The following is a 15,225-nucleotide window of genomic DNA, read 5'->3' as shown; positions in this document are numbered from 1 at the left end:
AATGAAAGTTTACATTTGACTGTAAATAATATATTAAATAGAATTGCATACATCTCATCTAAATTTTAATATCTTCTTGACTAAACCTTAGTAATCAAAATGTGAGGTATTCCACTGATAGATAATCTTTACACGGGTCAAAAAATTACCAGACAATACTACACTAACCTCTTGGACGAACTACAGCAAAAGATACACAAAAAAAGTCAGGTTTGGCAAGAAAGAAAGCCATATTTCATCAAGAAAATGCATGCACACACTTGCCATGGCAAAAATTCTGTAACTAAGATACGAATTGTTGCCACACCCATCTTATTAATCTGATTTGACTCTATCAGATTTTTTCATCTCTTCAGCAAGATCAAAATTTTTGTCTGTAAACATGTCTGATTTTCTTTAAACAAAGAACAGACAATTTGTTGTCTCAGGCGTACAGAACAGACAGCCTAAGTAGACGGCTAATTTGCAGACCTGACGGAATCTAATTTTTGAGATGGAATAAGAAAAACTATTCTGCAATAAAAAATAACTAAGTGGCTTAAGAAGTGATTACAGATCTTAAATGCACATTATTTCTACTGCTATACATGATGAAATTTCCAACTGTAGAATAGTTTGTGATCCCTGATCTCTCAAATGATTCCCAATTACTTGTAGAAGTGATAGGAATCTTGCTATAAAGATTCTGTTTCACGAAATGTAATAATGAGTCATAGAAGTATTCTCATTATCGATCATTTTAATAATGATAGCGATTATGCATATATTTTAAAGATACCAGATCATCACCTTAATTACCCACTTTTAATTGTGAAGCCTGTAGCTGTATTTACATAATACAAACACAATAACCAAAGCCCATAAAGCTTTATCATAATCTATTAACATAGTCAATGAAATAAATGATAGCTTTAATTATTCAGGTGACATTCATGGCCTGCATTAAAATAGTAAAAAAATTAAATAGATTGAGAGTTTATTTTGAGAAAAAACTACACAAGCTGACTGACCATATAAAACATTTTAATAACAATAGGTGGAGAATAAATGAGTATCACATTAACATTAAAACCAAGGTTGCATGGCTAAGATCACTAAGCTGTATTTAAGGCCTATACTCAAAGTATACCTACATATCTATCCCTTAGGACCTAACAGACACCTCCGTGTAGACATATATTTAATTGCAGCTAAGTTACCCCCTGCATAGCCAATTCTGTTGCTATTACATGTTGCCCATCTGAAGCTCCCACAAGCTTACCTGGCATTGGCTCTAAAATATTTTGCATGACAAACATAACATGAACGCAAATGTGATAATAAGGTATTTTGCAGTAGTCCACTCTGTACCCAGGATGAATCAAAAGCTGAGGTTACTAGTGGAATTTACTGTTTTCTGTATGGAGGGTTACTTGATATTTTACCTTTTTTATTTTAGTAATTTTTTCTATTGTAATTTCATTTGTAAACACATGTTTTATGAGCATTATGTCACTACTGTTTGCATACAGATGCTCAGTGAATGCTTTGGCATTGCTTTGTGTTTATCTTGAAGGAAAAAAAAGAGGCTTCGACAATAAAACAATCAATCACTTGACACTGGATCACAAGATCAGGAGGTTTCATCTGTCAAAAGTTACTGTTTTATGTCAACTCACGTTTTATGTTTAGCCAGTCATTAACATCATGCAACTGCATTTATTTTCTGCATTTCCTGTGCTCTGGAGGAAGGGTGTTGAACATTAGGGAGACTATGTCAAAAAAATGATACACTTGTACCCCACTTTCGTTCAATAAATCTAATGAAACATTAATATTTATAGGTTTTCATTTGACTCTCCTATGCATACAAAGAAGTTGCAGCAAGCTAGAGTGTATAAAATTGCATGCTGCATTGTGAATGAACAAAATTTCTCTAATTTCTGTAAGACAAGATGGTTTTGTACAACACTACATATTCCTAAAAGTAGCCGTGTTGATTATCATGCTAAATTAAGAAAATTCATCACAAAAAAGGCAATCAAAAGCTTTGGGCTCATGCAAGTGAAGCAAACTGATTGTGAACCTTTTGTGATGACCAGAGATATATCCATCTAGTTTACCCAGGAGACAACAAGGAAATTTAATGAAAAATAAAAGCTCTAAGCTCTTTAATTTCAAAGCAATTTGAATTGAGCTCCTGGCAATAACAACGAAAGTGGGAGTAGTCCAAGGAAGATAGCATTGCGGGAATGAACAGTCGGCTCAATTCCAGTTGTCGAATATATTCAATGTAAAATTATGAAAGGTTTAACTGGTTCTTATCACAGGCATTATCAGCCTTTCATTGTGAAGGAATTTTAACAAGCCACAAACATTTCCCTTTAATTCAGTACAACAGGAACCTTTCAGAGATATTGGAAGAACACCCAGATAATTTAAGGTGATAATTTTAGACAATTAGTAAAGGTAGTTAGCACTCAATCAAAACAGCTTTTTAATGAAAAGTTGGCAGAGTAATTTAAAAGCAAGTGATTCATGAATGGCAACTCCAAGAACACATATTAGCAATTTTTACAGTTAAGAAGCACGGCTACAAATTTAGGGGACAAATTTATGCACATAAATTCCTTACCTGACATGAAGTACACCTATGCGGGCTGTTGAGGGCTCAAGGAGCATGAGCAGAAGGGGCTCCAGTATCCGGGAAGCATCGCCACGGAGAAGAGAGTGAAGCAACCATGCTTCGGTACGAAGACGTGCCGGCGATGCTGGAAGCAATGCCAATGCATCCAGGCATCGCAACAGAGCACGGTCAAAGGAGCGACCACTGTTGCGATCACCCAACAATGGGACTCGGCTCCCAGACATGCTTTCCACATCACGGCCTAGGTGCCACAGAGCAGTGAACCGGTCAAATGCCTCAGCGCTACCTGAAATACCAACGATATAGCATTCAGGAGGGTGGGAAATGAAACATGCCTATGGAAAATGTGCAGAAAAAAGAATAAGGAAATTAAATGGACATATTATGAAGCCCAGTACTTTGCTGGAATCCATAATGGAAGGAAAGAACTGCTGAGGAAGGCAAAGTATGAATGATAAGGAGCAGGTGATCAAAAATCTGAATAATAGGAATGATTAAGGAAAGAAAAGATTGATAGATACAGTAAAGAATTTTAATCTTCTATTGTTTCAGGCTTCACTTCGTGGAAGTAATTAATATCCATTATTAAAATAGAAAGAAAGACTCGTACTTTTCCACAGATTTTATTATACGGTACAACGCGTTTCACAGACTTGCGGCATCATCAGGTACCTGATGATGCCGCAAGTCGGTGAAACGCGTTGTACCGTATAATAAAATCTGTGGAAAAGTACGAGTCTTTCTTTCTATTTTAATAATGGAAATTTTAATTTTGTTTCAATATCACAGTGTAAAAATTATTTGACTTAACTGGGATCTGAACCTTGGTCCTTTGATAACCAGCCTAGTGCTTTAGCCAATTAACTACCAAGGCATCTTCTTACACTGTGAATATCTATGGGGTTTTACAGAAACAAGCTATCATGACAAAACACTGAATATACAATGCCACAAGTAATCGTAGTCGAGTGCGTTACATCACAATCCACAAGGTTAAACCCAAAGTTTAGAAAAAAGTGCTTACCTTAGACAAATTCAAAGAACCGCAGGAGATTCCATGGCAGTAACTTTGTTCTGATCGATATAATGATTTTCACACTTTGAAATTAATGGATTTTAATGCACAATAGTGGATAATTCTATCAAAGTCACTGTCACGGTATCTTTTGCAGTTCTTTGAATTTCAATCTCTCCATCCATTGGCAAAAAAGTTACAATTACAACTTTTCCAGAGCTAACTTTCTCATAAAAACTAAGAAGTTTAGGCACAGACTTTTTCATTTTCTTCAAATGCAGCTCAGGTCTCTCATTCAGTGTCAAGCCTCCACCCAGGAAAATTTTTACCCTATCGTCAAATCCTGAACACAAACCATTTTGCACATAACATTGTTAGACACCAAAAAATCTCCCTTTCCAACAACCAGCTCCTCCAATAAAACCTAATATGTACCTAGATTTATAATGCAAGGCAACATGAACGACAGTGAGTAACTTTGAATTCGATAGTTTTAGGTTCTCCTTAGTTAAAATTGATGATTACTGAATAAACAAACTTGGTATTTTTTCACACAAAAAACACTTTATCATAATACTCCAGGTATACCTGATGATGTCACCTAAGTGTCGAAACCAGTAGTATTATAACAAAGTTTTTTTTTGTGAAAAAATACCAAGTTTATTTATTCAGTGAGTGAGCAACTTTTATTATTAACACAGTGGGAGGAAAATAATACATGATAGCTTGAACACACAATGAAGTCCACTTACCAAGATTAACCATTGATTCTAATATGACATCTTCAACGACATCGCTGCACCCCTCAGGAACTGCATTGTGAAGGAGATAGAGGAGACGGACAGCCCACGGCCTTGCTGAACCTTGCCGGCCCAAACAGTTCCAGAGTGACTCGGCAACGGAATGAAACACATTGGTCCTATGCTCTAAGTAATGGAAGTGGTATGGTGTTAGCAGAGGAACAATCACTACCGAGACAACACCTCTATCAGCTCCATTAGGCGAAGTTGGAATGATATTTTCACGAATCGAACTTGACATACTCCTAGCATCATCTGGAATCAAAATAAAAAATACAGATACTTCCAGAGGGTAAATATTACAGATGGGCTACATTTTTTATAATTTTAAAATATATATACACATAGAATGTCATGGCAGGAGTATGCAGTTGAGCGTCAACCATTTGATGACACAACAGTACCAGCATGAAGCATTCCTTCCACTCTCACCCCATTGCTAACACCTTAAAATATTTAAATCCACTGAAAAAGTATTTGCTGTAGTTCTCAAGCAATTAATCTGAAAAACTTATAAGTGCAAAATCACACACTGATAAGTCCTTAGAAGCATTGCTCTATGTCACTTATGCAAGTGACTGACTGCATACAATGATTTGATCCACATTTGAATGATCTCCCTGGCATCTACTCTAAAATAAATTAAATAAAGGAAAGTGACTAATTTTGCTGCAAAAATTATTCGGAAAATATTCAATGAATGATAATGATATAATCGTAATGTTGTATAAAAAGATTAGACAGAGGATAACTGTGAAAATGTTTAAGAGGAGGAGGTTGGTGACCTCTATTTTATTAGTTCTGTGGGAGGTGAGAAGGTCATAATACAGAGGATTATGGGATACGTTAAGCTGGGACCTCCATAACGCCACCTCACAATTTACTATACATCAATGTCCATCAAAGTCACATGGATCAGTCGTCTACTACCATGTCCTCTAATCAATGCAGCTAATTTTTTTCCAATTGATTAAAAGGAAACATCCCACCAACATATTTATGTATTCACTTGCGTTTAGAATTTATAAAAGATTTACTTCTACCTTTGTGCATCAAACCAATCTACTAGGAAATGCACACAATAAGTAATAAGTTTCAAGGATTTTTTCAGACATAATGAAGGCACAAGTTATTGTCAATGATTTCAATGATCGTTACTTTCTTCACTACCATTTGAAAATCCTATGTTAAAAATCAACACCCATTTTTGCCATTTCAGTGGACACAAGAGTTTCCAATAGATATATTGAAAAGAGGAAATTCCTCTGTGGCTTACCAATATTCCCAAAGTGAAGCTCTTCCCGCTGAGTAAAACAATCAGGAGAGGTCAAGGTGACTGAGCGAAGCAATGCAATCAGATCCAAAAAGGTGGCCACACTTGTCAGCTGGATCGAGGAGTTGGATTCACCCATGCAGCAACAAACAAGGAGCACTTGAAGCCAATGAGGGAGGTTGGCATCCCTAGGTTCCTCACTGTCCTTACCAACATTGGTGGCAAGTGATGTGAGGGCAGGGAACCCAGGGCAACAGTAAGTTGGGAAGGTTGAAAGCTCAACTAAAAGACTGCATGCTCGACGAACTGCCTCCTCCAAGAGCTCAGAATCAGACTTTCTGAATTTAACAATACCGCTAACCCCATCTATGCCGTCTAATGGAAGACTCTGGCCCACTTTCAATTTTCCACCCCTTGAAGAATGAAATTTCTCAGATGAACTGCCACCATCTTTCTTACCAAAAACCTTTTCATCCATAGATTTGGAATTATTATTTTGGGTCCTACCTACCCTAACACCTTCTTTTGCATTCAATTGCTCATTTAAATTATCTTCGCCAAGGCATTTCTGAAGAAGGTTCATTAAATACAGAGTTCTATCCTTGTCCGTTTCATTCCTTGGGACGAGAAGAAGGGTGAACAGGAGTAACACGTCTATCTTACTATCAAACACACGTGAGCAGGTGAACTTAACATAAAAATCCTCATACTGTCTCAAGCACTCCTGCATCACCGACTGCTGCCTGTGACCAGCAGAAGAAACCCCAAAAGCATCAGATTCGTTATGCATGCCCTCTAACCAGAGGTCTTCGCTGTTTCCAGCCTCAACTGCACTCTCGAAAGTATCATCAGTGGTATCTTTGAGACTCTCTCCCTCGCCATCAGATGTATCACCCTCGCTCCTAAGTCTTTTGTCAAAGACATCTGAGGCAGAGCGACTCCTGCTGACGGAATTCTTTTGTTTCAAATCTTTCGATTCTGGGAGTTGTAAGTTTACACCGTCACCTTCTGAGAATTTTCTAATGAATTGTCCGTTATTTAAGCCTGGCTGGGGAGGAATTTTGTAGCAACCGTTTCTTGAAGGATCTGACCCAGACGTTGACTTCTTTGGAGGCAAACTATCTTGTTGAAAATTTGAAGACGGTTGAACTTTGGACAATATTTTTTGGCATAAACCTAAGGAGCTAGTGATATCACTAAGTGACAGTGTATTGCAATATGCGATAAGTATGGTGATGACCTTGAGAAAAAGCTCAGGCAAATGCTCAGTTGGTATCTCTACATATGTCTCTAAGGACACCATATCCAGAAGAAATTCTGTCAAGGCACATACTTCCAGAACATCCGGGCATGGGCCACCAACAGCTTTCACAACCCCAATGCTAGCACTTGATACGCTTGAATGCTTTGAAGAACTTGAGTCCACTCCTTTTGCCCTAATATCATTCACCTTTTGATTTGTTCCCCAAGTGGGCAAAGGACCATTAAGACCCACATCAGCCACTGATGCTGCTGAGTTTCCAATTGAGCTTGTGGGATACTGGTTTTCTTTGATACTTCTGCAGGCATTTTCAAACATAGACCCAGCATACTGCCAAATGTAGAACGGCTCCAAGGTACTAAACAAAAGATTTGCAGTCTTCAGTAGTTCTTGGCTTCCTTTGTAGGAAGTTGACTTAGGCACAGCATCAGATTTTGCCATTCTGTGCGAATCATTCTTGCAATCCCTTTGACTGCTCACTTCACAAGCTAAATATAGGGTCCTAGAAAAAAATGATGATTCATGACTATAAAGGGTGATGAAAATTACTTCATTGATTTCACATAGAGAAAAACCTTTTTGTAATATTCAAGGCAGTCACACAATTCCAGTTTTCAATTTAACATGCCTCAATGAAATGTTTTTATGATCAAAAAAGTAAATGAACCAAATAGAAGTTTAAGGGATAATTACATTAAAAAACAAGGTGTTTATGCATTTATGCAGAACAAATGCCAATGATGATCAATAATACCTGGCTGTGGCATTTGGATAATGCACATGAACTTCCAAGAATCATTTCCAGGTCTATTCTTAAACCTCATTATGTATGTTAATACTGAAGAATCCAATGAATGAACAGGCTTTGGGTGATTTTAAAAAAGGAAAAAATCTACAATTTTCTACAGCACCATGCTCTTTAAATAACCTATTTATTAGAAAAAAAAACTTATCTTTTCAATATTGAATTCCATGATTTTTTTAAAGATAGGATTTCATGAGACAATAAACTGGATCATATGCTTGATTAATGTTCAAAGGGTACTTTTATTTCCATTTTAATGAGTGTATGCGCATTAAAATCTACTTACCTAAACACTTCATAAAGAATGTCATCTAAAATTAGTGGCCCGATATCAGGCTTGTCTAACAGAGATACTAGGAGTCTGTATGGTCTTAGATCAGGAACTGATTCATTCAGGCAAGTATGGAGAACAACTTTGATGGCCTAAGAGAATAACAGAATGATTGGTTCAATAACAAATTATAAGCTGTACTAGTGAGAAAAGATTATAGGCAACATATCAACTTCAACATTTTTAATACAGAAGCCAAATCATCCAAACATAATGCAATCAGTCCATGAGTAGATTAATCTAAATATTATTATATAATACCTTTTTTCATTGGGATTCACGTACAAATCTCTTTAATAAATACAATTATAATAGCAATTCTGTGGTTTCCCAAAAGTTTTAATTTTTACAAACATGCCATGATGTTTTTTCCACACTGTAGCATAATTAGGCTACAGTCAGCAAATCAGTGTGATAGGCATGTGATGGGAATAAATGTAATCAAAACAAACGTTTTTAGATGAGAAAGATGAAGGTTATTGGAGAACGAAACCTGGAGCAGCAGGTGAAACAGGATACAGGAAACTATCTCGGAATTTTTTGGACCAAGATAGTCAAAGGAGTAGAAACAGGTAGACTGGCTTTAGGCATAAAAGCTTTCACAAAGAGGAGGAAATGATGATAGGAATATTGATAAAGGATGTTAATAAAAGATTAGTGAAAAATTTGAAATGGAGCATAGCTTCGCACATCACTGAAACTTGTTCATTGAAGCATAATGGTATTCATATAATAGAGGCATTTGAGATAGTGGGGATGTGAAGAAGGATAGAAAGGAAACAAAGAATTACTAGGTAGGTAAGGTAAAGTTTTTGGGAGAAATCCAATGGAGGCAAGAGAAATGGATGAGGAGCATTTTGATTGGCAATTGAATACCAAAGACTTTAATGAAGGGGAGGTTATTTAGCAAGTTACGTCAGGGAGGAAAAAAGAGGCCTGTTGGATGGAATTAAGAGAAAAAGGAAGTACGTGAAATTAAAAAGGCTTTATTATGGTAAAAGGTGTCATTTTAGCAAATTTTTAGAAATGTAGCAAACATTTAGTCAGGGTCTCCATCAAAATCCACCTTAAACAGTAGTCTATCTTAAAACTTTATGCATACTAAATGTATGTTCTACTCAAGTATGCTCATTGTAATCAGGTATTTTATGAATTTTGTTTGAATTCATTTATATTTTTGAGTTAACAATAATATGTGCTTGAACCTACAGGGTTCCCAACTATTTTGAATTTTGCTTTTCAAAGTTTACCTGGTTGTCCTAGTCAATTGTAGCATTTCTTTTAAGTTTAATGTTTTACAAAATTTTTCAGCGGATTATCAAAAGAAAATTTAAATATAAATAAGGGATTTGTAATAAGGTGTTTCATGAAAGTATTCTTTTTTTCTAATAAAATTGAATGCATTAATAAAAAACAACAAACTCAAGAGATTGAAAAATTGGGAGCAGACTTGTTCTGGTAAGGATCTGGAAATCAAAACATGATAGAGAGAATTCACTATTGTAATGGCATAACAACAATACTTGAACATCATTAAAAGATATTATCCCCTCATAAAACATTTGTAATATGTCAGCAGAACTTTTTTAATGAATTCACCCATTTACAATATTAGCAGCTTTTTATTCTGTGCTCTTGAACAGTTTACACTTCTTGCCTAGCAGCTCTCTCACCAACCCAGAATGAGGGAAATCCTCCAACAAAGTTACCTCAATTTTGTATTTAAAATTAATAATTAGAATGTGAAATTCACAATTTAACAAATAAGAGATTTACCTGAATCAACATATCACGAGAGTAGAGGTCAAAGTATGGATTGGATGAACTCAGACTATTATCCACAATTTTACTCCTTTTAACTAATGGGTGTTCTGAACTCATCAGGGTCATGTTCACTTCTGACCCCAAAAGCCAAGCAAATAGCCTCCTGCATAGACAGAAAATGAATTAAGTATTAATTAATTCTGGAATTGTAAAAATAATAATGCTACTTATGCTCTTTGATATTCATAAATAATGCAGCAGTCTTAAAATGATAGAATTATTAGCATAAAAGACAGTATCTGGTTTAAACTTTAGCTCTCAAAGTAAACACTTATGATTAATACACTTAACAATTGCAGGCTTCACTGCGTGGAATTGTTTGATGTCCATATTACAGGAGTTTGTAATTTTTCCTTGTACGTTTTCCTTAACTATAGAAAAAGAAGTCAATGGCACAATTAACTTCCTAGATATGTCAATTACTATAAAAGAAAATAGACACAAGCTCTCTATTTACAGGTAACTCATATAATTCCCAATGATTCTGCCTACCATTTTCTAACAAATACGCAGCCCTCCACTTGATGATCCACCAGCTCCTTTCAACCCCCTTTCCCTCACAAATTTCAATAATGAACTTAGGACAATTACGAACATAGCCACAAGCAATAGATACAACTTAAACCTAGTCCGAAAAATACATCAGAAAGAGTGAAAAGCAATGGCCATAAGTAGAATTTCTTCCTCTCAGTCCTCAATATCTAAAGACTCCAAGCGGTGTTCAATCCCATTCCTAGGAAGTATCCCCTATAAAATCTCCAATATCCTTCCTTCTTCACTTAAAGCAGCCTTTTACCAACTCCTTACTCTCTCCAAACTCACAGCTAATGGCAAAGACAAATAGGATACACTTTTTAAACCAGGCATCTATGAACTAAAATGTGATAATTGCAACAACTCTTATGTTGGTCAAACTTGGAGGAATTTCAAGACACAAGCCAAAGAACACACCACATGTCACAAAAATCAAAACTCCAATGCTCTCTTCACAAAACAACTTATAGATTGCAAACAAATTAGCAATTTCGTCCCAGAAATACTGCATATCCTCCCTAAAGGATTCAAAATTGACACTTTAGTGCAAATCAAGATTCGATGGCAATTGGCAGACCCCAAAAAAACAATTAGTAACAAGCAATTATACCCTCATCCCTCCCCTCTTCTTTCATAGACCCTGACCTTAAGGGAAAACAAATCCAAACGTTCAACGTGCCCGTTTTCCCCTACCCCTCCCATGCCCCTGACCCCACCCAATGTAACGACATAACCAAGACACCACCACCTTTTACCTTCCATTACCCAAAAAACCCCAGCTCCCAACTTTCACTTCCCATCCTCCTACACAGCCTCTCTTCAGTGCTAAGGGTATATATCCAACTGCTCCATGTGAACGAAACTTGTACCTGATGATGCCACAAGTCAGTGAAATGCATTGTACCTCAAAATAAAGCCTGAGGAAAATTACAAACCCCTTTAATATGGGCACAAATGATTAAAATTGTGCCATACAATTAAAATTTAATCTCATGTAACAATAACAATTCATCCAAAGTAAGTTCTACGCAGTTTTGAGGTTAACTGACAACTGGCAAGTCATCCACTTGACAAAATTAATTGCTTGAGGGGTCTTTTACCGGTTTAAGGACATATCTCTACGAAGAACAGTTGTCAAGGCAGCTGTGACCACACGCCCTTGATCACTACGCACAAGATGGCTGCTATGCATAGGGAATCCAACCAATAGAAGGTCCAAAGTACTCCTCTGCACCAAAACACTGGAATCTTGCAATGCTGCACATAAGGCACTGACCTGTGGTCAAAATATTATTAAATAAGGAGTAGAATATTTAATGGACGATCAATATATATGTTTCACTATGATCTCTATACAGTTGTCATATACCAGACCATTGCCAAAGAAAAAGCTAGAAAAGTTGAACTACAACCCAATGCTTCAGAAAACCTCATGAGACTCCTGCCACTTATTTGTTAATGGAGCCACAGAGAAATTATATAGCAGCCAAACTGGCTGTACTACAGGCGATTTTCTGAATTGATTCTTCAGTATGACTACAATATTTCAATTCAGTTCCTCGGGTGCAAAATTTAAGCTCCCCAGAGCACCAAATATTTTTTATTAATGCTCTTAAGTTTAACTATAGAGCAAAAGGAAAATGGGTATTTGTTCTTTTGTCTGGGATTCACTTTGAACACAACTCAAAAGACCTGAACAAAAATCTCATAACTCATTGCCATTTTCAATAGGTTATGAGCTGTAAAACTTATCAACAGTACAAATCGCCTCTGTTAACAACACAATAATAGTGCGCCAAATATGAATTGTTATTTTGTCATGGAATACTTGCATGATATTTGTCATAATAATAAGTAGACAGAAAATAAAATGTGAAAAAAATTGCATGGGAAAATTTGACTCCTTGGATTATGACATAGATGTGCACAATTAAATTATCAGCTTCAATTTTCAACTCGTGAAGTATCCCTTAAATGGGATAGTTGATTGTCAGATATCATGTTAAAATATTGGTGGTAGATTTAACCTACTTAAAAAAATATACTGAAAATATTTTTTTCAAATTAGTGAATGAAATTTTCATGCTCTGGATCTTCCAGAAAACAAACAAAGCTGATGTTGCTATCATGCACACTAGAATTGTTTAAAAAATTGATTGTGAAACATCAAGGGCATATCCTTTCTTCTTCGGTGAATTGACGCAGGAGCCCGTAACTTCTGATTTTCTAAAAGAAAAGGCTCCAGATAGAAAAAAACCAACAATGTTTAACAATTATTAGAAGAGCTCTAATCTTACAAGTGTCCATCCCTGTCAATGTTCTCGGCAAACTAGATGCAGCAGGACTTGCCTGTAACAGGGTGGTTTGTGCAAACACCAATTACAGAGATTGCTGATTCTGCCCTCATGTACACTGTGTTTGAGATCACACCCACTGATGTGAAGCATATCTGCCAGAAAGAAATTAATCTCCTGCATTTCCTTAAAAAATTTGTTAAATCCAATCATTATGTGGAATGAAAACAAATATAGAAATATCTGAATTTTTCTTAGAAATTCAAACTTTACAATATATTACACAGATCTGAACCAAAAATAAGTAAAAAGATATTTTCTGCTGAGGTGGACAGCTGAGTTTGACGATTTGTGAAGGGAAAGGTGTTCGGAGGTCATAGTAAAGCAATGCGACCCCCGTCAGTTGTCGGTGGGTCATTACAGTGTGCAGGTCACTGTTAGACTTGACCCCTATTCGAGGGTTGCGTCAAGAGTTCACAATGCCCCATTCCATGGAGCAGCGATACATCACGAAATTTGGTAATAGGCTCGGAAAATCAGGGTTGGGAGATGTAGCAATGTCCCATGGAACGGTTTTCCGCAAACACAAGATGTTCCGGGAGGGTAGATAGGAGGTTGATGATGAGGAACAAGGTCGTGGATGTCCATCAACGGCACAGTGCAAAGAAAATTGAAAATGAACGAAAAGTGAGAGATGTGATCAATGTCGATCGATGCCTGAGTGTAAGGAATGTTAGCAGAAGAGTGCAATATTCTAAAATCCACAGTTCATCACATTCTTACAGAAGTATCAGCCATGAGAAAAGTATGTACCAAGATGGTCCCCAAGGTGCTGTCAGAAGATCAAAGGGCTGCTAGTGTGAAATCTTGCGTGACCTTTTGGACCACTGAGAAAGTGACCCAGAGCCCCGATGTGGCACCAACCAACTTCCTTTTGTTCCTAAGAATAAAAGGAGCTCAAAAGGCAACCATTTTGAATGCTGCATAACATCACAGAGGCCGTGATGAGGCGCCTCAACAAGGCTCCCTTTGATGCATTCCAGGAAGTGTACCACGACTGGCAGAGACACTGGCATTGGTGATCCATTGTGGAAGGGTGCTATTTTGAAGAATTGTAGTTATTTCTACTTTGATATGCAATAAATTTTTTCCCCCACATTTATTAAACTTATTTTTTGGGACACACCCTGTAACATTTAAGCAAGTCCACTCAATTCATAATGCTAAGGTAGTATCCAATCATGCTTTTGACAGTTAGTACAATCTTTCAGGCTTAACTAATTTCAAAGATATCATGTATATATATCTTCATGATGCGCCATAAAATCTTGTCAGCCTGATTATTCTCGAAAGTCAAGCTTTCCTTTAGACTTGTGTTTCAGCCATAATCAGGAGAGGGTTGAAACTTCTGACGTATCAACAGCATGACAGATGTACTCTTTGAGAAATGGTAACAAAATTATTTTGCTTTCCAATGATAATGTTCCCCCCTCCTCCTTACGAGGTTATCTAGATAATCTTCAACTTTAATCTCCTACAGTGTGCATTGCTATGGTTTCCAGGCCTGCCATTATGGCTGGCAAGGGGATTTTATGGGTGATTGTGAAAAACAGCCTAAAAGAGCCTAAATAAATTGGGTGACAGCAGAACTTAATTACCATGCACAAGAACAAAAAGGCAGCTGTTATTATTTTTTCCAAGGAATTCCATAAACAATAAATCAGTATTTGATACAAAACAACCATAAACGAGTTATTTGTAGGGGACATTAGACCTCACCTAGGGGTCAGCAGGAAGAACTTCAGCAATTTTTATTTCAGTTAACACAAACTTTAATTAACTAACATATAAATTCACATATTTTGATGTTACATAGAAGGTTTGTAAAAACTAAATGTGTACTAAGAGAAAGCCTTAGTGTTAGTTTCCATTACTTACCATAACATCAATGTTTGTGCCCATTATATGAAGCTGGTCTTCCATTGATAACTTTTTATTGAAATGTGACAACACAAATGATATGGCTGGCAGGCGTATAGCTACATTTGAAGCCAAGCATTCCCAAAGGCATCCATAGAAGTGGCTACCACCAACTCCTTCACATACTTTTTCTAGTAGTGAATTTGTCCTGCGTAAATAATGGCGTATTTAGTGAAACATTCTGCTGAGTAATCAGTTTTAATTTCTTAGGAATTATGTTTATAAATTCTCGGATACACTTGCCTTTCAAAATAATCCGAACCTTCTTCAAGACCAGGCAGAACGCCACTCAAAAAACCACTCAAACCTGGCCTTAACCTTTCCCCAAGTGGGACAAAATGCGTTTCATACACAGTTAACAAAGATGGTCGAACATTCATGGCAGCATGTCCTAACAAGGGAAACAGCCCTGTACGGATAAAGAATCAATTATTAGGCTTTCAAAGACTCTGACATCATTATAACATATTTCCAAACAATAA

General features: G+C 36.6%; 1 protein-coding gene across 3 annotated transcripts in view; it reads right to left on the bottom strand.

Annotated features, from left to right (window-relative positions):
• LOC139700955 (protein DOP1 homolog) overlaps positions 1-15,225 on the bottom strand; it is a 69,707-nt gene that overhangs the window by 53,793 nt on the left and 689 nt on the right. For all 3 annotated transcript variants that reach the window (XM_071599469.1, XM_071599470.1, XM_071599471.1), the window contains exons 4-11: positions 14,987-15,152; positions 14,702-14,891; positions 11,570-11,745; positions 9,888-10,038; positions 8,067-8,203; positions 5,718-7,477; positions 4,394-4,696; positions 2,615-2,912 (exon numbers count right to left, since the gene is read on the bottom strand). In XM_071599469.1, the coding sequence (XP_071455570.1) occupies positions 2,615-2,912; positions 4,394-4,696; positions 5,718-7,477; positions 8,067-8,203; positions 9,888-10,038; positions 11,570-11,745; positions 14,702-14,891; positions 14,987-15,152 (3,181 nt within the window). The remainder of the gene's footprint in view (positions 1-2,614; positions 2,913-4,393; positions 4,697-5,717; positions 7,478-8,066; positions 8,204-9,887; positions 10,039-11,569; positions 11,746-14,701; positions 14,892-14,986; positions 15,153-15,225) is intronic.

This window comes from Hetaerina americana, unplaced genomic scaffold, assembly GCF_022747635.1.
Source record: "Hetaerina americana unplaced genomic scaffold, ioHetAmer1.1.p SCAF_11, whole genome shotgun sequence".
Taxonomy (NCBI): domain Eukaryota; kingdom Metazoa; phylum Arthropoda; class Insecta; order Odonata; family Calopterygidae; genus Hetaerina; species Hetaerina americana.
Note: the sequence above shows the minus strand (reverse complement) of the source record. Positions and strands in the feature narration are given on the sequence as shown.